Source organism: Drosophila suzukii, chromosome 3, assembly GCF_043229965.1.
Source record: "Drosophila suzukii chromosome 3, CBGP_Dsuzu_IsoJpt1.0, whole genome shotgun sequence".
NCBI classification, from domain to species: Eukaryota; Metazoa; Arthropoda; class Insecta; order Diptera; family Drosophilidae; genus Drosophila; species Drosophila suzukii.
Window position 1 is genome coordinate 39,617,562 of NC_092082.1, and position 27,262 is coordinate 39,644,823.

At 44.5% G+C, this 27,262-nt stretch overlaps 1 protein-coding gene and 2 long non-coding RNA genes across 11 annotated transcripts; 1 reads left to right on the plus strand and 2 right to left on the minus strand.

Annotated features, from left to right (window-relative positions):
- Positions 1–5,822: 5,822 nt before the first annotated feature.
- UQCR-11 (Ubiquinol-cytochrome c reductase 11 kDa subunit) lies at positions 5,823–6,518 on the minus strand. 2 transcript variants are annotated; one of them, XM_017084765.4, is made up of 3 exons: positions 6,368–6,518; positions 6,141–6,256; positions 5,823–6,085 (listed from the first exon to the last, which is right to left on the minus strand). In XM_017084765.4, the coding sequence occupies exons 2-3, from the start codon at positions 6,222–6,224 to the stop codon at positions 5,912–5,914; spliced, it is 258 nt and encodes an 85-aa protein (XP_016940254.1). In that variant the 5' UTR covers positions 6,225–6,256; positions 6,368–6,518; the 3' UTR covers positions 5,823–5,911. The 2 variants fall into 2 exon arrangements, with proteins under 2 accessions (XP_016940254.1, XP_016940255.1); XM_017084766.4 differs by having other exon boundaries at positions 6,141–6,232; positions 6,368–6,429.
- Positions 6,519–22,227: 15,709 nt separating this feature from the next.
- LOC108017656 (uncharacterized) lies at positions 22,228–24,609 on the minus strand. 6 transcript variants are annotated; one of them, XR_010655032.2, is made up of 5 exons: positions 24,505–24,609; positions 24,379–24,442; positions 23,136–24,255; positions 22,303–23,055; positions 22,228–22,242 (listed from the first exon to the last, which is right to left on the minus strand). It is a non-coding gene; the product is annotated as an uncharacterized lncRNA (long non-coding RNA). The 6 variants fall into 6 exon arrangements; XR_011603994.1 differs by lacking the exon at positions 22,228–22,242 and having other exon boundaries at positions 22,361–23,055; positions 23,136–23,775; positions 24,174–24,255; XR_005015188.3 differs by lacking the exon at positions 22,228–22,242 and having other exon boundaries at positions 22,361–23,055; positions 23,136–23,429; positions 23,548–24,255.
- On the plus strand, positions 23,807–26,706 carry LOC139352940 (uncharacterized). 3 transcript variants are annotated; one of them, XR_011603997.1, is made up of 5 exons: positions 23,807–23,943; positions 24,547–24,783; positions 24,840–25,955; positions 26,194–26,345; positions 26,540–26,706. It is a non-coding gene; the product is annotated as an uncharacterized lncRNA (long non-coding RNA). The 3 variants fall into 3 exon arrangements; XR_011603996.1 differs by having other exon boundaries at positions 24,840–25,633; XR_011603998.1 differs by having other exon boundaries at positions 24,843–25,633.
- The last annotated feature ends 556 nt before the right edge of the window (positions 26,707–27,262 follow it).

The window sequence follows — 27,262 nt, forward strand, 5'->3', positions numbered from 1 at the left end:
GCGCTAAAAGAAGGAACTTCTGTACCTGGGACATCGAGTGACTAGCGAGGGAATAGGAACAGATCCGGAAAAAGTAGCCGCCATCGCTGAACTGGAGCCGCCATCGCTGAACTGGAGCCGCCATCGCTGAACTGGAGCCGCCATCGACCGTCAAAGAGCTCCGGCAATACCTAGGAGGGGCGTGTGGTACCGCCGATTTGTACCAGATTTTTCTAGAATTATCGAGCCCCTGAATGACCTGCTACGCAAAGGCAACAAGTGGGAGTGGACCAGATAGCGTTTGAGGAAGTAAAGGCAAGGCAACTCGTGGCAGACCCAGTGCTAGCATGCCCGGACTTCAGTAGATCTTTTATCCTGCAAACAGACGCCAGCGATTACGGCATCGAAGCAATACTGACCCAGGACACCGAAAAGGGCGAAAAAGTAATCTCCTATTCGAGCCGAACACTGAACGGCGCGGAAAAAAACTATTCAACAACGGAGAAGGAGTGCTTGGCGATTGTCTGGGCGATCCGAAAGCTCAGGGTACCCCTTCAAGGTAGTAACCGATCACATGGCCCTGAAATGGCTCGACAGCATCGAAAGCCCTTCAGGAAGGATCGCCAGATGGGCCCTGGGAGATACAACAGTACGACTTTGAAGCTTACAGAAAGGGTCAGCTAAACGTCGTGGCCGACGCATTATCAAGACAACCACTACCAGGGACGCTACGAGGATTAAAGGAGGCATCGGCGACAATAGCTTCAAGAGGATGCAGCTGGATTAAGAATATGGGCGAAAAGAAGTACCCGGACTATGTTATGGAAGGTGAGAGACTTTACAGAAACATAACACACCGAGCAGGCAGTGAAGACGTCGCGTCATGGAAGATGTGGGACCCAAAGTCGCTACGGGAAACAGTGTTGAGGGAAAACCACGACGCGCCATCGGCGGGACACATAGGAAGCCGGAGGACAATTGCACGGCTAGCAGCCCGATACTATTGGCCAGGCATGCATAAATACGCCACGTAAGAAAATGCGAAACTTGCATGCGGTTTAAGCCCAATCAAATGCAGGCGGCCGGGAAGATGTTGACCCAAGTGCCAAAGGAACCATGGGCCTCGGTATGTGCAGACTTCATTGAACCCCTACCAAGATCGAAGCACGGCAGCCAAATGCTGCTGGTCATCATAGACAGATTTTCGAAATGGAAATCATGTAAGTTCAAGGGTCCAACCCTAGGTCCGGAAGTGTTAGAGCACGCAGCAAACTGCATAACCTGGAATCTTCAAAACCACTCGTTTCCGGAAGAACTTCGATAGCTCAGAAACAACCAAGTACCTAAAGGTCCTATAAAGTTTCTATCTCTTTTCGTAGACACCGCTACAGGATTCGAACTCATAAAGGTCGGAGGACGACTCGACAATTTCGATCTTCCTGAGAGTGCGAATCTTCCCTGCAAATCATCAATGGCAGTTAAATATGTTCGCCACCTTCAAACTCGAAACTTCCATGACGGACCAAAGGCATTGGGGGCTCTCCTTCGACTGAAATTCTGGATCGTCAATGCAAGGAATTTAGCGCGCCGTATTGTTCGAGCCTGTACCAACTGCATTCGATATCGACCCGTACTACTGCAGCAAGTAATGGGTCAATTACCCAAGGCAAGATTGGCAATCAGTAAGCACATCAGCAAATGCGGTGTTGATTTCTTCGGACCTATACACACATATCTCCAAATAAGCGTAAAGATTCCTTTAAAGAGCTTTCTCGCTCGATCGTATGTCTCGTCGTCAAGGGTGTGCATATTGAGGTGGTCACAGATTTGAGCACAGAAGCATTTCTGGCGGCTCTGAAGAGATTCTCTGGACGTCGCGGTCTCTCTACAGATATTTACTGTGACAACGCGACCAATATTGTTGGCGCCTCCAATCAGCTGTACCACCTAAGGAAGTTCCTGTTCAATGAGAAGACTCAAACCGCAATTCAACAATTTTGTGCGGCTGACTTTATCAGCTATCACTTTATCCCACCCAGGGCTCCGCATTTTGGTAGGCTGTGGGAAGCGGCAGTTAAGAGCGTAAAAGGCCTACTAAACAGAACCTTTGTAAACACCAAGTTTACTTACGAGGAGCTTTCAACACTCGTGGTTGAGATCGAAGCCATCCTCAACTCACGCCCCCTCACACCGATGTCATCAGATCCGAACGATCTCTCAGCTCTGACAGCAGGTCGGGAATATCACTGCGTTCATGCCAGAACGTATCGTCACAGACTTTAAAGTCAGCACACTGCAACGATTTAAAGCAGTCAATTTTTGGCACCGCTGGTCTACAGACTATTTCAACGCACTCCGATCAAGAACTAAATGGACTTCCCCATCGTCAAACGACGTTGTCGGTACCATGGTGCTTATTCACAAAGATAATGTAATGTAATGTAATGATCGAATCCCTAGTGTATGGGCGCATCCGAGTCGTTCCACTGCGCACCGCCAAGGTAACCTGTTGCCGCCCTGTTCACAAGCTCGCTGTACTTCCGATGTCTTGAAAGTGGATCCTTTCAACGGGGCCGGGATGTTGGATCAGATTATTAACAAAATACTGTATAACCCTAATGTTTACATATGTACAGCTGTAAGCCCTCTTAGCGAGCGTTCGGAAATAAAGACAGTAGCATATCATCTTTGAAAGAGAAAAGTCGTGTTGGTCCTAGGTTTCGGTTGTTCGATCAGTCTATGCTTAAAATTTCCTACACCGCCATACTCTGATTTAAATTAGTTATAATTATAAAAAACGATCTATAGTTCACCGTTCACCTTTTTTGTGGTGATTTTCTAAGCGTAATCGGCAGACATACCTACATACCCCCAGTAGACTGAGAAGGATAATTTCGCAAGCGTAGATGAAATGTATTCGAATTTATACTCAAATCAATTAAATATTGATTATTTTATTGCCATTAATAATTTGATCAAGGATGAGATTTCTATTCAGGAAATAAATACTATTGTGGGCTATTGTGGTTTAGCAGTGACGGCACGTGAACTTTCACAATTTAGAAGCGTTTGGTTCCTTTTAAGTATTTATACCTTCCTTGCATACTGTTCTTTGACTATATCAATTTTTAAGCAACAATTTTGGGAAATGGATGCGCCTTTAAATACCTTGTTCTTCTTGTACGTTTTGGTGTTGATCATTTTCTTAAAACAGGTAAAGAAATATTTATTTTCAAGATAAGACAATCTGCTGTGTTCCGAGCCGTTGTGTAGGTCCTTGGTCCTGCACCAACAACAATTTCTTTATAATGGCGCCATTGCAGCTTAAATCAAAAATCACTAGGCTCGTAAAAATAATTAAAAAACACTGAAAAGCCGCTGAAGCGAAAATTGGTCGCTGAAGCGCACACACCCTATCTCAGAATAGGCTATAGCCCATTTCATTTGTTGTCAAGTTTGTTTATAGATCGACCCAAAGGTAAAATTTAATGACAGAGGGACTCTTTAATATATTGCCGAGAACTCACCTTATCCCGACTGATTGCTAGCCCTAGGACGGGTACCGCCGGTTTTCAAATTAGTGATAGAGCGGAAGTGTAAGGTGGATTCAGCAAACCGAATTTTTGATAGGGTTCGATATCAAGACAAGATCCTGCCCGTTGCCTGCACTACTCCCTTTTAGGAAAATGCCCGCTATAACTCAACATATACGACCACCATTACAGCCACAGGAAGTGTTCGTGCAACATGACCAGCACCCAACAGATCAAGCAGTAGCCAAGTTGGAAACAGTACCAGGCGCCCAGTTGCACTCACTGCAGATGAGAATTGCTGATCAGGGAATTATATTTAATTTCATGAATTGACACGACGTCTCACTAACTTACCGTACAACTGGACGGCACACTCAGCACATTCTGCAGTGTCAGCCAAGCCAACTCTTAACATAATCTGAATTCACTGACCTACTTCAGAATCCAACTCATTGCACTATTCATTACATCTGTAGTGAGCCGGATGAGGAAGCGGGAGCCGGATTGGGAACGGGGTTGTTCGGCCTGATGCTGCAGGGAGTCGCCCAGCATCCTGGCAATGGCTTCTCCAGCTGTCCCTTAGTGGGCGCCTTGTTTTCCTCATCCCTATAGATCACGGCTCGTCCTCCATCTCGGCTCTAGCTGCCAAATAGCTGGCGGAGGATGAGTCCTGTGGTTCCCCAATGGAGAGCTCGTCGGAGGTGGTTCTGGTGTTTCTGCTGAAAAGATACTTCTATTAGTACAACATAACCAAATTATTTTGGCCAGAACTTACTTCCTGTGCAAGGACACGCCCGGCAGGATATCCATGTAGGGAGCGAAGTCCCACTAGGTTGTTACTTCCCCTTAAAATTCCCTAGTGGATCTCCTCTAGCACTTCAACTATTCTGCGGATTTGCCCATACAAAAAATGAATACGTCCCATATACATATTAATAATTTCAAACACCAAAAATGCTTTGTCATCCTTTGAAATTATGATATGCTAGCCTTACGTCAAATTTCTTAAGCCCCAGAATGGAGTTATCTTTGCAGGAGCGCCCTTTATCGGAATTGCTGAATTTAATTACAGTAGTTTCGTTTTCTATTAATTTAAACGAAAAAATTGGTTTTTGACCAGATAAGGGGGTTGAGTTTTCATAGTGCATTTGTACCATTAATACCAAACAAGGAAGAACGCTATAGTCGAGTACCTCGACTATCAGATACCCGTTACTCAAAGAGAAAAGGAGATATGCAAGCAGCAAAGCGAGATTAAAATGCGCCACCTACCGGCGTTATACAGATTTAAGCGTTATGGGCGTTAGAGTGGGCGTGGCAAATTTATTTTTGGATCAATCGATAGGTATTGACGACACCAATACATTTCAGTTAAAATTTTTTATCTAGCAATCAAATTGTGGGCGTCACAGGTTTTCGCGGTTTGTGGGCGTTTAAGTGGGCGTGGCAAACTTTTTTTAGGTCAATCGATAGGTATTGATGAGAACAATAAATTTCAGTTAAAATTTTCTATCTAGCATCAAAACTGTAGGAGTTACAGTTTTGGGCGGTTTGTGGGCGTTAGAGTGGGCGTGGCAGTCTACTGAAACAAACTTGCGCTGCGTAAGAAGCTCAGGAATCTGTACGCCAAATCTCAATAGCCTAGCTCTCATAGTTTCCGAGATCTCAGCGTTCATCCGGACAGACGGGCATGGCTAGATCGACTCGGCTAGTGATCCTGATCAAGAATATATATACTTTATGGGGTCGGAAACGCTTCCTTCTGCCTGTTACATACTTTCCGACGAATCTAGTATACCCTTTTACTCTACGAGTAACGGGTATAAAAATATGGGTCGTACGTACACTGGATATATATCAGAATTGCTCACAAATAAGAAACTTGCACAGCACTTTAATTTACCAATTTGTTCCAAACATGTACTGCTGACGCATGAGTCCAGCGCCGAATACAGCGGTCAGCAGCGGTATCCTGATACAAGTGTCGGCGTGCCGGCTGTATCTTTCTAGCTTATGGGTTCAGCTTTTGGGTCGTAGTCACTTATTTTATAGTACAATTACATATCTGAGCCACAAGGCCAGTAATCACCAAAGGCGAAGTCAAGCCTGCCACCGTAATCTTAATAAGATAATATGTAGGTAACTGTCGCTGCACCAAGGGAAGGAGGAACTGCCACAGGACTGAACCAACGGACCTTGCTTAATTTACATACATATATGTAGAAAATCACTTATTTTAGACAGCACCATTATGTAACTCTAGCTATAATGATTACATATGTATTTAAAATGTACTTACATACTTAGATATATTGTTCAAAAAGTTTGTTTATTTAGGTTAACATTTTTAAGCATTTAGTTTCAAACAGTGCTATTGATAAAGATGCCTTCATTCTTAGTTACTTTAGTTTAGAGAAAAGATTGTGAGCAACGCAATGATCCAATTCAGCAACGTAGTCAATTAATTCCTCCATGCAAGTTTCAGTTGTCTTAGATCGCCCATTCACTCGATCATTGCATTCTTGGTATTTATTGTACAAGGATTCAATATGGCCTTTAGATTGGCATTTTTCCTGTTGCATAAAAACATGAAATATTTTTCTGCAAAAATCAATTTATATTTCTTACTCTTAGGGCTGCTTGAGGGTCCACTAACTCCTCTTCGTCATCGGCTTGAACAACGGGAATTGAGAACCAGTTTCGAAAGGCCATTATCAAAGCTGTAATTAAACACTTATTCGTACCTGTTAAATAATATAAAAACAAAACCAACGGTAACAAAAGATAATTCAAAATATGAGGCCAGGTGGTTATTAGAATATTTTTAAATAATCTTGTATATGAACGGTAATAACCTTTGATTATATGGCTGTGATGCAATCACACTTCCATTTATTGAACGTTTGATTTATAATGTTACCAGATTGACAATAGGACAATTTTTAAATTACCCTTGTAACACCCTATTACCATAAAACCACGTCTACACACAGGTAATGTGAAAAACAATGTGGAGCGTTCACAAATATATGTACATGTAGCTTCGGTGGTTCGAATAGTCAATACTTTGCCCGGTTTTATGATATAAGCCTAGTACTCACATCGACGAAAACCGTGAGCTGGCCATAGGAGTGAGCGAGAGGCAAACAGGCGGCTAAAGCTTTTCGTCGGGTCTGTTTTTCAGCGCGGTACTCAGATGAGCTAAGGAAATACCAGAAAAAATACCAGATTTAGAGAGTGAATTTTCGATGAACGCCGTTAGCCGTGGCCCAAAGAATAAGAAATTCAATCTTTGGCGGTATTCGTGCAGAAGAAAAATGGAAGAAAAACACCAAAAACGGCTAAAGGAGGTCAGTGCAGACGAAAAAGGACGCCTAATCCAAGCTGTTGCCCATTATTGTGGGACTTGACCGACAGGAAGCAATACCACAACGGGGCAGATAGCAGAATAGCTGAAGTGCTGAAGGAGATCCACTTGAGAATCCCAGTGGGAAGGAGCATGGGACACCGCTCGATCTCCGACCAGCTCCCCATTGAAGACTCCACCTCAAAAAAAAATAAGGTCGCCCGCTTAGGGACAGCTGGAGGAGCCATCACCCGCCATTATTGGCCAGCCTATTGGGACTTGGAGCTGGACTACAGATGGCGCGGGAAAGATGGCGAAGCATCCGTGGGACGAAAAGGAAGCCTTAAACTTCTAATTTACATAAATAAAAACTTTCGTCGAACATTTCAATTATTTTTATTTTGTGCACCAGCAGACTCTTCTTTTTGGCAACAAGCCCAGCTGCTTGACAGTAAGACCATGCTACATGCATTGCGGGTGAACTTTGAAAACTTTGGTCACACTACAAAGAATAAGATTTTTCGACTGGTGAAACTCTTAGCCGATCTGAGTACTAGGCTTTTAATGTGAATATCTATTTATCTTTTAAGCTGCTCAAATTTCTTTAAAAACTAGGAACATCAATTATGACTATGAGATATGAGCACTAAGAGGGCAAAGTGCGATTTTGTTGCATTGTCTTGTAGTATATAGTTTTAAGAATACTCTCACACGAAATCATACATATCTGGCATCCCAAGCAGGAAACATGCATTACCTTATCGGATTTTTTCAGAACTGTGTTTTTCAGCAAATAGTTTTGATGTGGATAACAAATCAACTTTTTGGTTCAAGCCGCCTCCATTTTCGCAGTAGTCGATATTTTTCAAATACCTCCATTCAGCGTTACAACTCCGTTAAATTTAAATTGATTTATTTTTGAAATAATTAAAAGGAAAAAATGTACACAATGACACCAAACACAGAATTTAAATAAACATCTTTCTTCAAATAAAAATTACAAGTGTATATAACCCCTTAATCTTGATTAGGGTAAGAAAAAAAAATACTATATACTATCTAGCTGACACAGCGCGCAAAATTATACAAAAACACCGAAATTATACTAATTTGAGCCGACAATTTTTATAGAGATCTATTCAATATAAAAGTCGGGGCGGTTTTCAAACTTGATCTGCGTGCACATATTTAATAACTATTGCAACAGGTCGGAATTTGTTTATGAAGGAATTGCATTTGAACTGCAATGGCGCCGTTATAAGGAAAATTATCTGTTTAGTACATAAACATCCTTTAAAAAATGGTCATAGGTTCGGCGACGCAACGCCTATCTTAACAGACAATTATATGCGAGAGTTACACACAAGTCTTAGCTATTGATTTCTGTGTCACTATTCCCACAGAGCACATCCACCATTTACCATCCGATAACAGTTAATCTGAATTGCTGTGGCTAATCAAAACAAGCCTGTTGGCACCTTTCACTTGCAAACGTTCCCTGTTTTCAATTTTCACTGTCAAGAAGATAAACTCAGAAAAAACGAGGAACATCGCCAGACCATTCGTTCAACGGATGGTAGATGGTGGATGGACCTCTGTGGACAGAGGGGATAACACTTAGAAAAAAGTGTTTCCGACCCTATAAGGTTCATATATTCCATCAGTTCGTCCGTCCTTATGTAAGCTGAGATTTCGAAAATGAGAGTGTTGGGATTGGTTATGCAAATTCATGAGGTTCTTTGGCAGCGCATGTTTATTTTAGCAAGGTGCCACGCCCACTCAAACGCCCACAATCACCCATAACGTTAAAATCTGTTCCGCGCCTACAGATTTTGAATTTCTTGGAAATAAGTAAATGTGATTTGTTTTGACTATCAATATCCATCTATGTGCCATGCTTAAATCGGTTCAACCATTCAAAAGTTAAAATCAAATATAGTGCGCAAACTTGGGGAAAGTCGCTTAGCTGCTTGCATATGTCTATCTCCCTTGCACCCCCCTTAGCTAAATAACGATTATCTAAAAACCGAGACACTCGACTATAGCGTTCTCTCGTTTGAGGTACACGTCTTCAAGACAGTGAAGTTATTACATTTGCTTTATAAGATGCATTGTGCAATTTCACAGTAATTTGCTTTAAAAAAGTCACCTATTTAAAATTTGTTTGGCATCATAAGAAGTTTGAAGTTAACTCTTTAGTGGAGCACTGTTGTTTAAAAAAAATTCTTCGTTGCTGCAATTTTAAGCGGCTGTATGCAAAGGAATAATAGCTTTTTCCCAAACAGTCCATTCGTCTGTAACAGTTGGGATTTCTGAAAAATGTGAAACTGCTATTTTCACAGTGCACATCTACCATACACCATTAGATAACAGCTGACGTGGACAATATTTTCCCATCGCAACAACAACGACTATCTATCGACTTGCTCATAGAATAGTATATTAAGCTGATAACTTCAAAATAGCGTTTGCACAGTGGAGGTTCCATAACTCGACTCTAAAAGCCGTTTACACTGGGATGAAGTTATGGGGTTAGTTCGGTTTTTTTTCGGGTTTGCATAGAGATGAGAAAAAGTTAGGTCCTTGTATTTATGGTTAAACGATCATTTCAAGAGAAATTTATATAAAGTTAGCGTTTCTAACACAACAAGCATGACAGGGGCGTAGACAGGACGCTTAGGGGGTTTAGCTTTCTTCCTAAGGATTTAAGATAACGAAATAAATTGGGACATAGATTTAATATTAAACGCGCTATAGAAGTATATGCTGTTAAAAAATATATTGTATAATAGAATGATCTCTAAAAACCGTTTTAAAGGGTGTATAATTTTCATTTTCAAAAGATCCAAGAGTTAGGCAAGCGGCTTCAGAGTTTCTCCTCAACGGGTTATGTAAAATTTTTATGATTAAATTCAGCGACTCAAAACGTCTCCACGTTTAAAAAAAAGAACAAGTTTGTAAGCTAGTGTTATCAGTATTTTTTTGTTGAAGTTTCACAGCATTCTTCTTTTTTGCCACAAATGAGACTTCTTATCGTTAGAGCAGCGCTTCGCTTTGTAAAGGCTTGTAAAAAAAAAAACATTGCGGGCCAGAACGAACTACCGGGTCGAGCTAAATCAATTGTGCCCACTGGCCTGATTCGCGAGTGTGGGAGTCCCCTGCAGGCGCTCTGCCACGAAACCGACACTGTAAACGGCCAAGCGGCTTTGGCCAGCACACAAATGCAAGACTTAAACTTACATTTTTTTATAAATATATATATGTTAGCTAAAAAATATTTTACTTCTATTTCTTTAACTGATTTAACAAATTTCCTCCAACGGGCAAAACTAAAATAACTAACCAACTGTAATACAAACTAGTTTAGTTATTCTCAAATTTAAATTGCATTCCAATGTTTTAACCATGTTGAAACCAGTATGAATGTTTTTCGGCAACAAGATTTACAGCCTTCCCTCCCACCATCCCTACATCTACATATATAGTTACTAAAGAAGGGGCCTAACAAAAATTTGCAATTCCTGCAGCAAAACAGGCTTAAAAAATATTTTTAAAAAAATTCGGAAATAATTCGAAGACGATTGCTAAGTATAACTTGGTACAATAGTTGACCCCAAAATGCTCCAAAATTACATTTGGGGCCGTCCATAAACCACGTGGACAAATTTTAATCACTTTTTGACGCCCCCTCCCTCCCTCGTGGGGATTTTTCGTGGATTTTTAACTAACCCGCCCCCCCCCCCCCCCCCCCTATTTTGTCTACGTGGACTTTTTCAGTAAAAAATTTTTTTTTCTTATTAAAAATGATATCTATAGAGATTTTTAAAAATGGTAAATAAATATAAGTTTAATAGTAAATTTAAAAGTGGAATAAATAACATAAAGGTTACAATTACATTTGTACTATGTCCACGTGGACATTTACCTCGACAACCCCCCCCCCCACCCACCCACAAAACTGTCCACGTGGTTTATGGACGGCCCCTTTGCACATTTTTAGTTTTTACTACTGCCATTTCTCTATTTATAATTTTTGCCAATTAGAGTTTGTGAGAAGAGTTTTTCTTTGATAAAACATTTTCCAATACTAATATGGTTGCTATATATTTAAAAACATGTATTTAACCAAATTTGGTCGCTGAAGCCGAAACCCAAACTGTGTGAACAGGCTATTAACTGAAAAAATGTGAATGAAGCGAAATAATCTGTTGGAATGGTTATAGATATATTCATAAAAATGTCATATACTGTGTTTATGCGATGCCGAATTCACGCTTTCATTTCGCCATTTCAGCCGATTCGTGTGTGCAAAAACGCAATTTCGTGAATTCGACAACACACGAAAGTTGACTATGAATTCAACCTAAAAGCGTGAATTGGTGACAATTACACTCCGGTAACTCTATACAATTATTGGAGTTGCCAGATCGATATAAATATATAAATAAAAAAAAACAAATAAAAAAAAAAAATTTTCAATCAGTGCCAATAAAAACTAGTTTTTATCTTTTATTTTGACGGTAGAAAAAATGTTGTACTGGCTTGCACACACATTATCTGCTCGCTACGAGATTCGTGCGGCTAGCTCAGAAGATTGTGCGTTCGTCCCACCAAATTTATATGACGTGATTGCCCGTAGATCAGTGAGAAAACAAAGGGTTCAAATGGTAACAGTGGGATTTATTCTCGTGGTATTAGTACAGCGGGTGTGTGGCTGGGCTGGCTTCGGTATCTCCTGGCTCTGGTTCCGCCGGCTGCTGGCGCTTTTCTTTCTAGCTCCTCGACGCGTTGACTCGTCCTCCTCTTGATCCTGGGTCTCGGGGCGCTCGTAGTGGCCGCCTCTGCTTGCTTGCTGACGCGCTGCCTCGGGGTCGCTTGTTGCGCCTTAGACCCGCCGAGAGTTCGGCCTTGTGGGCTTAGGGAAGCGTCACCGTTCTCAGACTAGGGTGAACAAGCCTTGCTCTCCAGGCCGACGCCTTTCGAGGCAATACCTGTTCCTTGCTCTGTCCCGGATGGTTCCGCTAGGTTCTTGCTCAGTTCGCGCTGACAGTCAAGGCTGCCGCCAGGAAGCTGTCTAGCGGTTCACTTCACTTTACGCCTAGCGCAAACGAACGTTCCACCCGGCTTCACCCTTATGCGTGACGTCTGCGACGCTCCTGCGCTCCCCAATGAGCTCCGCGCGGCGATGGTAACGTCGCTGCCGGAAATGTCTGCTGGTGTCGCTGTCGATGTCCTCTGCGCTGTTTTCTGACCAGTATCTCGTCGTTTTGGCACTCGGGGAGTTGGGCGATTGCTGTTCGGGAACTTCGCCGGTAATTGCAGGGCTCTCCAGGCGGCTGCCTCTTGAAACCACAAATCGATCTACCGCTCGTCCGTCACGCCAGGTCCTGCTTGGTCGGGCAAAGTACGCTGGGTCGCAGACACCTTTCCTCCCCAAGCTGACGGTTCTTCGTCGGAGGACTCTTTTGCTTGTCTCTGACAGACCCGCAGGGCGACTTGCCAGGGTGTGGTCGTGACAAAGTTGGAAAACAATCGCCTTGACTTAGCCGCGTGATGCCTTCCAGAACTCAGCCACCTGTGTCTCAATTCGGAGATTCCTGATGTCCCAATCCCGAACGTCTCGACGTGGCGATCTTGCTCCTTGTGTGCTTCCCACGGCGCTGCTTCCGACGACTCGCTTGGTTGTGGCTCCCTCGTAGATTACTTGCTTCACTCACTATTCACTTGGTAATTTAACTGATCTTGAAGGTTTGACTCCTCGTGATCGACTGATCCAGCTGCCAGCGCTCTGCGGCCTTATATAGGGCCTCCGGGAACCGTTATTTCCCTTTTGCGCACGGCCCGCTGGATCTCTCCACTCCGGGTCCAAAGTCCGTGCCTCCTGGTTGACCCACTTGTCCTTCACGTACCGCTTCTAATCGATGCTCCGCCCACTGCTGAAGTCCCGCTGTTTCCCCTGATGCTTGTGGCACGCCTGTGTGCCGCTCCACTGCCGAGATGTGGCACTTCCTCTCCCGGTCCAAAGTTCACGGGAGAGTCCAAAGTCCGGTGGAGTTCCGTTATCCTGTTTTTGCACATTCTCTCTCGTTCTCCGTGCTTGGTCTCCAATCTCTCTCGCTCTCCGTCCTTGGTCTCCAAACTCTTTCGATCTCCATCCTTGGTCTCCAAACTCTCTCGCTCTCCATCCTTGGTCTCCAAACTCTCTCGATCTCCATCCTTGGTCTCCAAACTCTCTCGCTCTCCGTCCTTGGTCTCCAAACTCTCTCGTTCTCCATCCAAGTCTCCAAAGTATCCTCGCCGCGCCGATACTACGCGAGTTCGCCGCGTAACTGGTAAGCGGCCGGCCATCTGCTGCTGCTTCTATTTGTGGGGAGTTATTTAACTCCTCACATTCCCCCCTTACTTCGGGAAACATTTAAAGCTTGTTTCTACTCTCCGGCGTTTCCTTGCATGTCCTAGCCTTCGAGTCCTTGTGATTCCCGCGGCGCTCCCTCGTTGCTCCCTCGATGCTCCCTCGACGCTCTTAACTCCCTTGAGTTTCTACAGCGCTGGTCATCCTCCACGTAGCAACTTTAAATCTCCCGCGTCGATATTTGCCGTGTTTCCACTGGGACATCGATACTCATGGGCTATCGATCCCCAGCTCGCTGCTCGTTGCTGCGTCTCACTCCTTTCCATGTTTCCTCCGCCTGGTGACACCATTCGTGCGTGATCGATGTTAATTCGCATATCGACACCGACGGTGCGGCGTTGCCACCTGCTCGTTGCGATATTTCCACCTTGGCCGATATTTCCATTTTCGTGTGCCCATCGATCGCACTATCGTCCAGTGCCAATCGATCGCCTATCGAGGCGCCCTCTTCCCTGGCTCGTGGTGATTTTGCAACATTCATTGGTAAGTTTCTTTTGCATTTCCTTCACTCCTTTTCATGTCATTTTTTCGTCCTCTCTCGCCCTTCACTCGTCCCCTGTTGGCAGCATCTGACTCCATATTGGCAGCTTTCGAGAGCGGGTTCGGAGAGGACTTCGCATTCACTTTGCAACCAGGACAGCAGGTAAGTATTATGATGTCCGTTTCTGCTTCCTGCATTAAGCCCCCTTTAAATTTCAGGTTGCTGGTGCGGCCCATACATACCCCGTTCTTCTTCTTGTTTTTAGTTAACTGTTGGTGTGGTGCGTGTTTCTGTCTTTTGTGACCAGCTGGCTACTGTGTAGATCTGATTCTGCACCGTCCTCCCCTTTTCCTCGGGTAACAACTAGACGAGCTCGTCAGGCGCATTCCGTAAAGAATCTCCGGATGCTGCGCTGTATGTCTGGACTGCGCGACTAGTGTTGCTTGTCTCCTTCCGCGCATACTCTCTTCTACGTTACCCGTATCCTTGTGCCGTTTTGTAAGTGTCACTTCCGCCTGGCGTTATCGCGGATGACTCTGGCAACTGCCCGACTCTGAATCCTGTTGCCTTGCGGTCGGGATCACCATCCATCCCTATCCACGTCCTTGTGCCCTACCCTTATGGTTGACCTTTCTGCGTGGCGTGTGGATGACTCTCGCTTCGGCCTGACGCCTAATCCTGTGGCCTCGCAGTCTGGATCAACGTGTGATCCTTATCCATGTCCTTGTTCTATCCTTATTGTCCTTTCCGTGTGGCGTATGGATGACTCTCGCTTCGGCCTGACGCCTAATCCTGTCGCCTCGTACCTGTTGTTAGACATCTGACGTTTCTGCTGTCTGCTCGTTTAATTGTTGCTTGAGCTCGCCAACGTGAACTGTCTTTTCTTTCTTCGACTGTGTGTGGCGAATTTTGCAGATCACTGGAGAGACGAAATCTACAACCTGGTAAGGGCCATTGTACCTCGGGGCTAGTTTTGCAGCGAATTCTTCGGCCGCTTTGAACAGGTGATGTTCCTTGGCCCACACTATGTCGCCCACCGCTGGTGACCATTGCCTCCTTCTCAGATTGTAGTGTGCTTGGTCCTGGGACGCCTTATCCATATTTCGCCGCACGATCTCAAATACCTCTCTTAGTTTGTTGGCATTTTCCTCAGGGGTCTCCGTATCTCGTCCAGTGCCTAGGGTTTCCTTATCATATAGGCTGCTGGGTAGACGTGGTTCCCTTCCCTGGGTAAGAAACGCCGGTCTATGGCCGGTGGATTCCGATGTGCTCGTGTTCACTGCTAGCATAATCTCCGGCCACTTCTCGTCCCAGTTTCTCTGGTCCTGTCCTGCGAACTGCGCAATCATGGTCTTGACCGTTCTGTTTGCTCGTTCGGTCGGATTCTTTTGTGGAGTGTATGGCGCGGTGAATTGTTGACTAACCCATCTCAGCCAGGAAATTTTTAAATATGCGGCTTGCAAACTGGACTCCATTGTCCGTTATGACCACCTTCGGGACCTCGTACCTTGCGATTATGCGTTCCCTAAACGCCTTCTTGAGCGACTCTGCTGTCGCACTGCGCAGGGGCACCAGTTCCGTCCATTTCGAAAATCTGTCTATCATGACCAGCAGCATTTGGTTCCCGAGCTTAGATCTTGGTAGGGGTCCAACGAAGTCTGCACATACCGTGGCCCACGGTTCCTCCGGCACTTGGGTCAACATCTTGCCGGTCGCCTGCATCTGATCGCAATTACTTGGTCCAAAACTTTCTGAAACGTTGCCGACGTCGAGTGAAGTCGGAACGGCATTACCCTTCACTGAAACAGACCTTTGCCTGGTACCGTGAACGCCGTATACTGCCTGCTACTCTCTTCCAGTGGGATTTGCCAGTATCCATCCTTCAGGTCCAAACTGCTGATGTACCGCGCTTCCCTTAGTTGGTCCAGGATGTAGATTATGCGGGGCCTTGGGTAGGCATCCTTCACTGACTTCGCGTTGATCTGCCTAAAGTCGACACACAGTCTCCACTTGCCTGTCTTCCTTTTCACCATCACGATGGGGGAGCTGTATGGGCTCTTTGAATGCTCTACGAACCCCATTTGGAGAAGCTCGTCCACCTTTGCGTTGATTTCCCCTTAAATTGTCGGGTTCTTGGGGTAGTATCTCTGCTTGATTGGCTTGTCATCCTTCATTTTGATCTGGTGTTCTGCCATATTCGATGTTCCCGTCATTGTGCTGAAGTCTGCCAGCTCTGCTTCAAAGAACGCTGTAGTATCGTCCAACTCGTTTACTTGTTGAACGACTGCTACTGATAGCTTCTCCTCAAGCCATCCATTGTGTCGGTTCCTGGCTGGTATTATTATCTCGTGTCCAGCACACCTTATCTCGGTTCCGACTTGTTTCAGGAAGTTCCATCCCAACACTAATGGATCCACTACTCCGGGTAAAATCAACAGGCTCATGGTCACTTGTTTGTTGCCGAATTTGACCTCCACCTCGAACTGCGCATCAATTCCGCCGCACCTTCCATCTGCCAACCTAACTTGCCGTCTCGTCTTTGTAATCTTTCGTAGAGCAGCAATATTGTCCGCCAATTCTTCGCTCACGAAGCTTGCCGTTGCTCTGGTATCGATTGTGGCTTTGTAGCTGTTCCCACCAATCATCACAGCTGCGGACAACTGCTGCTCCTCCTCGATTAGCTTGCCCGTTAGATTGGAAAGGTGGCATTGTGCGATCCCCGCTCGCCTCTCTGCGGCTGAGATCGCTGGCCATTTCCCGATCGTTGGCAGCAGTCTACGCTCCTGACACCCATCTTGTATCATATCCAGCAAAATAACAGCCGCTGGATTCGACATCCTCTAGCCCAGTGTCCGTTCCCACCGCATTTTCGACAGGCCTCCTGCGGGTCTGTGATGTGGGTGGCATCTTGTGGCCTCTGTGTTTTGCTTGGCAGCCTCCACAAGGTATTGTTTGGATGTCTCTGTTGCTGTGGGGGTTGTGTCCAATGGCCTCCGCGTGGTGCGTCTGTTGCCTGCTGTCGTCTGGCTTGGTGTGGTGGTGACCATGGGTCATTTCCTCGTGTGTCCTGGTTATCTGTCCCTCGCATCTTCTGCATGTCCCCTGCGTTGGTGACGCTGACTTGGTCTTTGAGAACTTGTTCTCCTGTGCGAAAACTTCCCGTTCCTTTTCAAGTTCTTCGTACTCATCGGCTAGGATCATTAGCGTATCCAGGTCCGACACTTTGTATGCTCTTAAGAAAATCCGTAGGCTTGGTGTGCAGTTCTCTTTAATGACCCTTAACGTTTCTTTCGTAGAGTAGTTAAGTGGCCTCACCATCGTCTGCATGTCGATCATGTAGTCCTTGAAAGACTCGCTGAAGCCTTGCTTCCGTTGCCGGACCTGGTCCGCTAGCCTGGTGAAGAAATCTCTTGGCAGAAAATTGGTGTGGAAGCTTTCTATGAACTCTGCCCAGGTTCTCCATTGCTTGTTGTTGGCGATGAACCATTTCAACGCCCTTCCTTTAAGCAACTCCGGCATCGCTCGAGGGATCATATCAAGGTCCAAGCCGTACGTGTTGGCGGACCATTCTACCTGCTCCAGGAAGTCAAATGGTTTTTCTGCCCCGTCGAACCTAAGCGACCATTCGCAGACCTGTTTAGCGACCTTTGCATAGTCCGACTGGCTTGGTCTCGGGGTCAGCGCTGTTGTTTTCTTATTCTGGCTTGACTCTCTCCTGTGGGCCTCATTTTGCATGTTGTCAAAGCTCAGGCTTGCCACCAGGTTTTCCCCTTCAGCGCTTGTTAACGTAATGCTTGGGCCGGCCCTGTCGTGGTATGTTGCTTCCAGCTCGGCCCAGATGTCGTCAAGTTGTGGGTCGTTCTCTGTTTCTGAATAGTATTCCGACAGTGCCTTCCTCATGTCTTCTAGCCTGCCCTTCAGGGCGACATTAAGCCTCTGTGCGACTCTTGGACGTTGATGCACTATGGTCAGTACAAACAAGTGGCCCTACGATACCAAGCAAAGCTTGTTACGCGCGGAGCCCATCACCGTTTTGGGCGAGTAAACATAATCGCGGACAAAGAAAAAGACAATGTAACAAAAGACAATTAAAAATATAGGTCAATATACGAATAGACAAAATACATCAAGTAAAACTAATTAGTAACTAGGGAGGATAGTATTATTGATTTAAAGATAGGAAGTGATTCAGTAGTACATTTTAGATGATATAGTCTATTATAATCATTGCAAAGTACTCTAAAAGGTTCATGCATTGCGTAATTAGAAATACAGTGATTTAATACTAAAGGAATATAGTTTCTAGTGAATCTATTTGGCACATTAAAATGCAGGCGACCCAGTAACTCGGGACTCTCTACATCACCATGAATAAGATTTCTAATAAACGTAATACCAAGCATAGTTCTACGGTTAGCTAACGATGGTAAGTTAATTAGAAGTAGTCTACTAGAGTAGGATGGTAGTATTAGGCTTGTATCCCAGTTAAGTCTCCGTAAGACAAATATTAAGAATTTTTTTTGCGCAGATTCAATCCGGTCTATATGCACCCCATAGTGGGGACTCCAAACTGGAGCGCAGTACTCAAGAATTGGTCGGACTAATGAAATAAACAAGGTCTTTGTGACATAGGGATCATCGAATTCCTTCGACGACCTTTTGATAAATGCAAGCACGCCCCTGGCTTTATTTACCATAGTAGTAATGTGATCGGAAAATTTAAGTCTAGGATCCATGTAGACTCCAAGGTCGTCAGCATGCGTTATCCTATCTAACGCACAACCACTCAAAGTATACGTTGAGCAGTGGGGGTGACACGAAAAAAGGTCATTAGTTTACACTTAGAACCATTTAAATTCAATTAATTATCCATGCACCATGTTTGAAATGCATTTAGATCCGATTGTAAAGCTAAACTTTGTGCGGGGTCATTATATTGCAGGCACAACTTAACGTCATCTGAGTACATAAGAACCCGTGACTTCGTTAAGAAGGTCATTTATAGATAATGTAAACAGGAGCGGACCAAGATGACTTCCTTGTGGTACACCGGTCGTAACTCGGATTAGGGATGACAAAGAGTTCTTAAAAATGACCCTTTGAGTCCTGTCATTCAAATAACTTAAGATCCACCTGAGAAGATCACCTGGAAACCCTAAAAGGTCCAATTTCCGGACTAAAATCGGGTGATTTACAGAATCAAACGCCTTACTAAAATCAAGCCTCTGTGCGACATGGGCGAAGTCCTCCTTCTTGAGGAGGTAAATCCACTTCTTTCCCATTTTTGTTGTGCTGTTCTCACTGTTGGGACAATCACATTGGGCGCCAGATGTAACGAACTGATTTTGTTTGTCTGCTCGCTACGAGATTCGTGCGGCTAGCTCAGAAGATTGTGCGATCGTCCCACCAAATTTATATGACGTGATTGCCCGTAGATCAGTGAGAAAACAAAGGGTACAAATGGTAACAGTGGGATTTATTCTCGTGGTATTAGTACAGCGGGTGTGTGGCTGGGCTGGCTTCGGTATCTCCTGGCTCTGGTTCCGCCGGCTGCTGGCGCTCCTCTTTCTGGCTCCTCGACGCGTTGACTCGTCCTCCTCTGGATCCTGGGTCTCGGGACGCTCGTAGTGGCCGCCTCTGCTTGCTTGCTGACGCGCTGCCTCGGGGTCGCTTGTTGCGCCTTAGACCCGCCGAGAGTTCGGCCTTGTGGGCTTAGGGAAGCGTCACCGTTCTCAGACTAGGGTGAACAAGTCTTGCTCTCCAGGCCGACGACTCTCGAGGCAATACCTGTCCCTTGCTCTGTCCCGGACGGTCCCGCTAGGTTCTTGCTCAGTTCGCGCTGACAGTCAAGGCTGCCGCCAGGAAGCTGTCTAGCGGTTCACTTCGCTTTACGCCTAGCGCAGACGAACGTTCCACCCGGCTTCACCCTAATGCGTGACGTCTGCGACGTTCCTGCGCTCCCCAATGAGCTCCGCGCGGTGATGGTAACGTGGCTGCCGGAAATGTCTGCTGGTGTCGCTGTCGATGTCCTCTGCGCTGTCTTCTGACCAGTATCTCGTCGTTCTGGCACTCGGGGAGTTGGGCGATTGCTGTTCGGGAACTTCGCCGGTAATCGCAGGGCTCTCCAGGCGGCCGCCTCTTGAAACCACAAATCGATCTATCGCTCGTCCGTCACGCCAGGTCCTGCTTGGTCGGGCAAAGTACGCTGGGCCGCAGACACCTTTCCTCCCCAAGCTGACGGTTCTTCGTCGGAGGACTCTTTTGCTTGTCTCTGACAGACCCGCCGGGCGACTTGCCAGGGTGTGGTCGTGACAAAGTTGGAAAACAAACGCCTTGACTTAGCCGCGTAATGCCTTCCAGAACTCAGCTACCTGTGTCTCAATTCGGAGATTCCTGATGTCCCAATCCCGAACGTCTCGACGTGGCGATCTTGCTCCTTGTGTGCTTCCCACGGTTGTCGCTTGGTTGTAGCTCCCTCGTAGATTATTTGCTTGACTGACTGTTCACTTGGTACTTTAACTGATCTTGAAGGTTTGACTCCTCGTGATCGACTGATCCAGCTGCCAGCGCTCTGCGGCCTTATATAGGACCTCCGGTAACCGTTATTTCCCTTTTGCGCACGGCCCGCTGGATCTCTCCACTCTGGGTCCAAAGTCCGTGCCTCCTGGTTGACCCACTTGTCCTTCACGTACCGCTTCTAATCGATGCTCCGCCCACTGCTGAAGTCCCGCTGTTTCCCCTGGTGCTTGTGGCACGCCTGTGTGCCGCTCCACTGCCGAGATGTGGCACTTCCTCTCCCGGTCCAAAGTTCACGGGAGAGTCCAAAGTCCGGTGGAGTTCCGTTATCCCCTTTTGCACACGGCACTCTTGCGTTGCCCGCGAAGTCTCCAATCTCTCTCGATCTCCATGCTTGGTCTCCAAACTCTTTCGCTCTCCATCCTTGGTCTCAAAACTCTCTCGTTTGGCGGACGGCCATCTGCTGCTGCTTCTATTTGTGGGGAGTTATTCAACTCCAACAAATATTGCTTTGCTTAGCCTCATCATTAACCTTTGTATATTTAAGTAGAAAACGAGATATTCCTAAAAACGCTATAGTCGAGTGTCCTGATTATTAGATACCCTTTACTCAACTTAAGGGAGCAAAAGGTTGATGGAAACGTACAAGCAGCCAAGCGAGATTGTAAGGCGCCACTTACTCTCGATTTCATATATCGATATGTGCGGGGCATAAAGTACTTGCGATGCGGACGAAGCTAAGGAACTTAAATCCTAACTCTCAACTCTCTAGCTCTTACAGTTTCCGAGATCACTGCGTTCACACGGACAGACGGACATGGCTAGATTGAATCTAGTGGTGCTGATAAAGAATATATATAATTTATGAGAGACGCTTCCTTCTACCTGATACTACTTCCCCCTTTCACTCTACGAGTAACGGGTATACAAAAAAAAGACAGTTAGTTTCTTAAATTATTTGTTTTATAGTCTCACTTCAGTCCATAAGCCATTGTAAGCCATGAACCGCCTTAAGAGGTTTCAACTGTAATAAACTGCATCTATACTGTATTAATTGAAGAACGTGCAAATTATTCTAGCTTACGTACTGGTTGCTTAAAGCCTAGTACTCACATCGGCAAAAACCGCGAGCTAACTGTAGGAGTGAGCGAGAGGCAAACAGACGGCTAAAGGTTTTCGTCTGGTCTGTTTTTCAGCGCGGTACTCAGATGAGCTAAGGAAATACCAGAAAAAATACCGGATTTCGCGAGTGAATTTTCGATGAACGCCGTTAGCCGCGGCCCAAAGAATAAGAAATTTAATCTTTAGCGGTGTTCGTGCAGAGGCGGTGGGGAATTTACAAATTAAAAATGGAAGAAAAACATCCAAAACGGCTAAAGGAGGTAGTGCAGATGAAAAAGGACGCCTACTCCAAGCTGTTACCCATTATTGTGGGACTTGATCGACAGGAAGCAATACCACAACGGGGCAAATCAGCAGAATAGTTGAAGCGCTGGAGAAGATCCACTAGGAAATTCCAGTGGGAAGGAACATGGGACATCTCTCCATTGAGTACTCCTCCTTCACCAAATTTACATACATAACAAGGAAGAACGCTATAGTCGAGTACCTCGACTATCAGATACCCGTTACTCAGAGATATGCAAGCAGCAAAGCGAGATTAAAATACGCCACCTACCGGCGGTAGACAGATTTAAGCGTTATGGGCGTGGCAAATTTTTTTTTGGATCAATCGATAGGTATTGACGAGACGAATACATTTCAGTTAACATTTTTATTCTAGCATCAAAACTGTAGGAGCTCCATTTTTGGGCGGTTTGTGGGTGTAAAAGTGGACGTGGCACATTGCTGAAACAAACTTGCACTGCGTAAGAAGCTCAGGAGTCTGCATGCCAAATCTCAATAGCCTAGCTCTTATAGTTTCCGATATCTCAGCGTTCATCCGGACATGGCTAGACCGACTCGGCTAGTGATCCTGATCAAGAATATATATACTTTATGGGGTCGGAAACGCTTCCTTATGCCTGTTACATACTTTCCGACGAATCTAGTATACCCTATTACTCTACGAGTAACGGGTATAAAAACTCTCGTTGAAAATTGCATTTATTTTTATTTTTATTTCTTTGTGCACCAACAGACTCTTTTTTTTTAAATTGCTCCAGTTGATTTATTTTCGTTTGTCAACAAACTTAGCTGCTTGACAGTAAGACCATTCTACATGCATTGCGGGTGGACTTTGAAAGCTTCGGTCACACTTCAAAGACTAAAATTTTTTTGACTAGTAAAACCCTTAGCCGATCTGAGTACTAGGCTTAAATCCAGAACGCGGAACGTCTAAGAGTTTCACGACAAGGAAAATCTTATTCTTTTTAGTGTGACCGAAGTTATCAAAGTTCCCACGCAATGCATGTAGCGTGGCCTTATTTTCGAGCAGCTGGGTTTGTTTTCTTTACGATTTAAAGAAGGCAAATCTGCTGCCGCCGAAAAAATTAATAGGCATGGAATTTTCAAAGGATGTTTTGACTTATGTTATTTAATAGTTTAAGGCTTCCTTCTCGTGTAGCGGTTGCTTCGCCATCTGCAGTCAAGCTCCGATTCGCAAATATGCCAATATTAGTCTTGTGTGACTGTGAGCCGGATTGGGAACGGGGTCGTTGCGCAGATGCTGCAGGAAGTCGTCCAGCATCCTGAGAACGGCTGGTATTGGCTCCTATAGCTATCCCTTAGCGGGCGTCTTTTTTTCCAGGTCCGCATTAGATGCCAAGTAGCAGGTGGATGTGGAGTCCTGTGATTTTCAAAAAGAGAGTTCGTCGGAGATCGTGCTACTGGTGGTTCTGCTAAACAGATACTTTGGCCAGAACTTACTTTCTTTGCGTAGGCCCGTCCGGCAGGATGTCCATGCAGGGAGAAAAGTCCCACTCGTTTTCAATGGGCTTCTCGATTTGATTATCTCCAGCACTTCCACTATTCTGCGGATTTGCCCTGTTGTGGTATTGTTTCCAGAGGATCAAGTCCCACAGTAATGGGCAACTTGGACAAGGCTCGGATTAGATATCCTTTTTCATTTGCTCTGACCTCGTGCAGTCGTCTTGGGTTCCGCTGACTCCCATGGTTAGCTCGCGGATTTCGTTGATGTGAGTAGTACTCACTGAGTAAAGCCTAGTAGTGTCGAAGTTATCGATGTTTGATAAATACATAGATATATCGCCGTTTTAAAAAAAACATCGATGATATCGATAGTGGCATTGAAGTTCTTACATCTCTAACGTACTCTTACCTTGAATTTCCTCCGTAGAAATTTACGTGACACCCCTTGTAGGCGCGGTCGCTTTCAGCGTGACCGAATATGGTATTTTAAATACTTGTTGGTATTTTATCAGCTCTGATTTTAAGCCTAGTACTCAGATCGACGAAAACCGCGAGCTAACCATAGGAGTGAGCGAAAGGCAAATACGCGGCTAACGCTTTTCGTCGGGTCTGTTTTTCAGCGCGGTACTCAGATGAGCTAAGGAAATATCAGAAAAAAAAGGAAAAATCAGACTGAATTTTCGATGAACGTGATGAGCCGCGGCCCAAGGAATAAGAAATTCAATCTTTGGCGGTGTGCGTGCAAAGGCGATGTGAAAACTAAAAATTAAAAATGGAAGGAAACCCTCAAAATCGGATGCAGGAGGTCAGTACAGATGAAATAGGACGCCAAATCCAAGCTTATGCCCTTTATTGTGGGACTTCACCGACAGGAAGCAATTCCACAAAAGGGTCAAATTCGCAGAATACTTGAAGTTAGAGCTGGAGAACAATCGATGGTGGGACCATCGATGGTTTTCGATTGTTTTAGAAAAACAATCGATGGACTATCGATGGTTAAAAAAATAAATAAATAAATAAATAAAAAAACAACACAAATTTCTATTTTGCTCCTAGCTTCCCCTCGACGCTTAGGACTCGAAGCTTCCTCTTGACGCTTAGGACTTGTAGCCTCCGGCTGCAGAATAAAATGTTAATGTTAAAAGTTGTCACACCAAAGTGCACTGAAAACACGTGGATTTATAAGCATTACACATGCACACATACACACATGTACAAGTGCCAAAGCGCATTTACTTACTTTTGAGAAACTTGTCCATAATCCATTTCAGGCCACTGCCAGCACCAACACCACCACTTTTAAGCTAATAAAACAATATAAAAATAAGTTAACTGTGTATTCAATTTTACTTTTTTATGTACTTACATATTAATTCACTTGTTCGCTTGCCAACTCCCGCTAAAAAAGTGATGGAAAAAGCATAAAGTGATGGGCAAAAAAAAAGGAAAACCATCGATAGTGAGAAAAAACAATCGACTTTCACGAAATTTTGAGACAATCTATACTATCGATGCATCGATTGTTCACCAGCTCTACTTGAAGTGCTGTTGGAGATCCACTAGAGAATCCCAGTGGGAAGGAATATGCCGAGTGGGACTCAAATCTCTACATGGACATCCTGCCCGGCGCGTCCTCGCAAAGAAAGTAAGATCTGGCCAAAAGAATTTGGTTGCGTTGTACAAATATAAGTATCTTTTTAGCAGAACCACCAGTAATACGATCTCCGACGACCCTAGGACATTAGGACTACGGACACCACCACCACCAGCTACTTGGCAGCTTAGGCGGAGCTTGAGGACCCTCTGGCTTCTATAGGGACCCTGCAGTTCCAAAATTGAGTTAAGCGCCCAATCATCACGAAGCCGACTGCGACGTCGGCAGAGAAGCCAGCGATGCCGGCAGAGCTGAGCGCAACGGCGGCAAAGCGACGCGCTCTCAGTCGGGTCCGCAAAGAGAACGCACAAAAAAGTAATTTTGGGCTCTCCCTCTCTCGTCAAGTCTCAGACGAAAAAGTGCGCGTGAAGGGAACGAGGCCCAGCAACTAAAATATATAGACCTTTGTGCACCCTTGCCTTTTGAATAATGCGACATTTGTTCGTAAATGTTAAAACAACGATTTAAAATAATAGGTTTCTGTTTTAAAATATTTGTATTTCTTAAACAAATTTATATGTTTATTAATATAATTTAATAATATGTAAAGTTTTAAAAATATATTTTTATAAACCGATTTGCATAGTCGAATATGTCTATAAATACCCTGCTTTTATGTGCAAGATGCATAGACCAAACGGGACATGCAAAAAAAACAACAACGGCTTAGCGGAACCGTTGTTGTTGTTGCTTGTTGTTTTTCTGGAAGGCACGCGCCTTTTTTCGTCTTTTCACTTGCGTTTACTTTAGTGAAGGAGTTAGAAGTTGAAGCAAACATACCAGCAATTTACTAAATTAAATTAAATTAGTGCCTTAAAAGTGAAAAAGAAACGATTCCCAGGTAAGTCTGTCGCAGACTAATAATATTGAAAACAGTGAGAGTAAAAAACAAGATAATCTATATTAAAAATAAGGGAAATACAAGATTCCCAAAATAACACGTGGCGGAAAAAAAATAGCTGTGAAAAATATTAATTTTTGACGTGAAAAGCAACAAATGGTGCATATAATAAACAAATCTGTGAAAGAATTTAAAAATCTTATTGAGTGCAAAGTTTCTAGGGACAAAAAATTAGAGATGTTTGTTTTTAAAACTTATATTTGTGGTTAAAATTCGATAAAAATGAATATTAATAACATTTAACAACAATTCTTACTTTTGTGTACGTATTTAAATAAAAATCTCAAACATCTCCAATTTTCAGTTCCTGGAAAAGTGTTATTTTTTTTCCGCAACTGCAAAATAAATAAATGTTTTAATAAATAATATAAAATACATAAATAATGTGTGGTTTATTTTTCGTAATAATTGTTTACAACAAAATAAAATAAATCAAGTGACCGAAAACAAAAGTTTGCTAATTTCTTCTCGATATTTTTTGCATTTTCTTATATTTTTAGACAAGGCTGAAGGTAAATCTATAAAAAAATGGAAGGCTAAATCGTTCCATCTTAAGCATATTATCCGAGGAACTTGTTCTGTCCCACAACTTGGAGGGGGGGCAAAACAAGAAGAGGCTCAGACTACCCAAATTTCGCCCGTGCCTTATTAAGTAAGTTTTTGTTGAGGCTGAAAACTATTGTTTGTAAGTTCAATTTTTAAAAGACTTCTGGGATTTTTACATTGAATGCCAAAGATAACATTTCTTTTATTATAAATAAATCTTACAAATAACGATTACTTTCGGTCACTCGTTTTTATTCTCGTCTTGTTTTATTTTTAAAACTAATTTTTTTCTAATACTAGATGCAATCGCCCTGGTCGATCCCTCGGAGCCTCCCGAAAAGGCGCTGCAGAAGGCAATGCGGTGCGTTAAAAACCAGATGCTGAGGAGGAGGTGCCAGCGACCCCGATAACACCGGAAACCCCCGAGCTCAATTTTTAAAATAAACAAATAAAAATAAAAATTACAACTGAAATTTTTTTTGCTGCTAAGCGCTCAACGTGCGCTGAAAGTGCGCTTTTTCGCTGCTTGAATGAGCGCTCAACGTGTGCTGAATGTGTGCTTTTATCGCTGCTCAACCGAGCGCTCAACATGTGCTGAACGTGCGCTTTTTCAGCTGCTCAATCGAGCGCTCAACATGTGCTGAACGCGTGCTTTTTCAGCTGCTCAATCGAGCGCTCAGGAGGGTGCTCAAAAAAGCGCTCAATGAGTGCTATTTTTTGAGCACTGATGAACCCTAGGACATGCCTATGTTAATTTCAGCACATAGCTCCATACAAATTGTGCGCTCATTGAGCGCTGAGTGATGAGCTTTTTGCAGTGATTGAGTGCTCAATAAGCGCTGAATGGTACTGCAGGGGAGGAGGAAAATAGGGCGCCCGCTAAGGAACAGTTGGAGAAGCCATAGCCAGCCACTGCCAGGATGCTGGGCGACTTCCTGCAGCATCAGCGGATCAACCCCTTTCTCCCACTTCCTCAAGGTCCAATATGCCTATTGGGACTCGGAGTTGTACTGCGGTTCGTGG

Coding starts and splice junctions, on each gene's coding strand:
- UQCR-11 (XM_017084765.4), bottom strand. CDS start 6,224: ATGGCCTTTCGAAACTGGTTCTCAATTCCCGTTGTTCAAGCCGATGAC. Junction 6,086..6,140: donor ACCCTCAAGCAGCCCTAAGA/GTAAGAAATATA, acceptor TTTATGCAACAG/GAAAAATGCCAATCTAAAGG.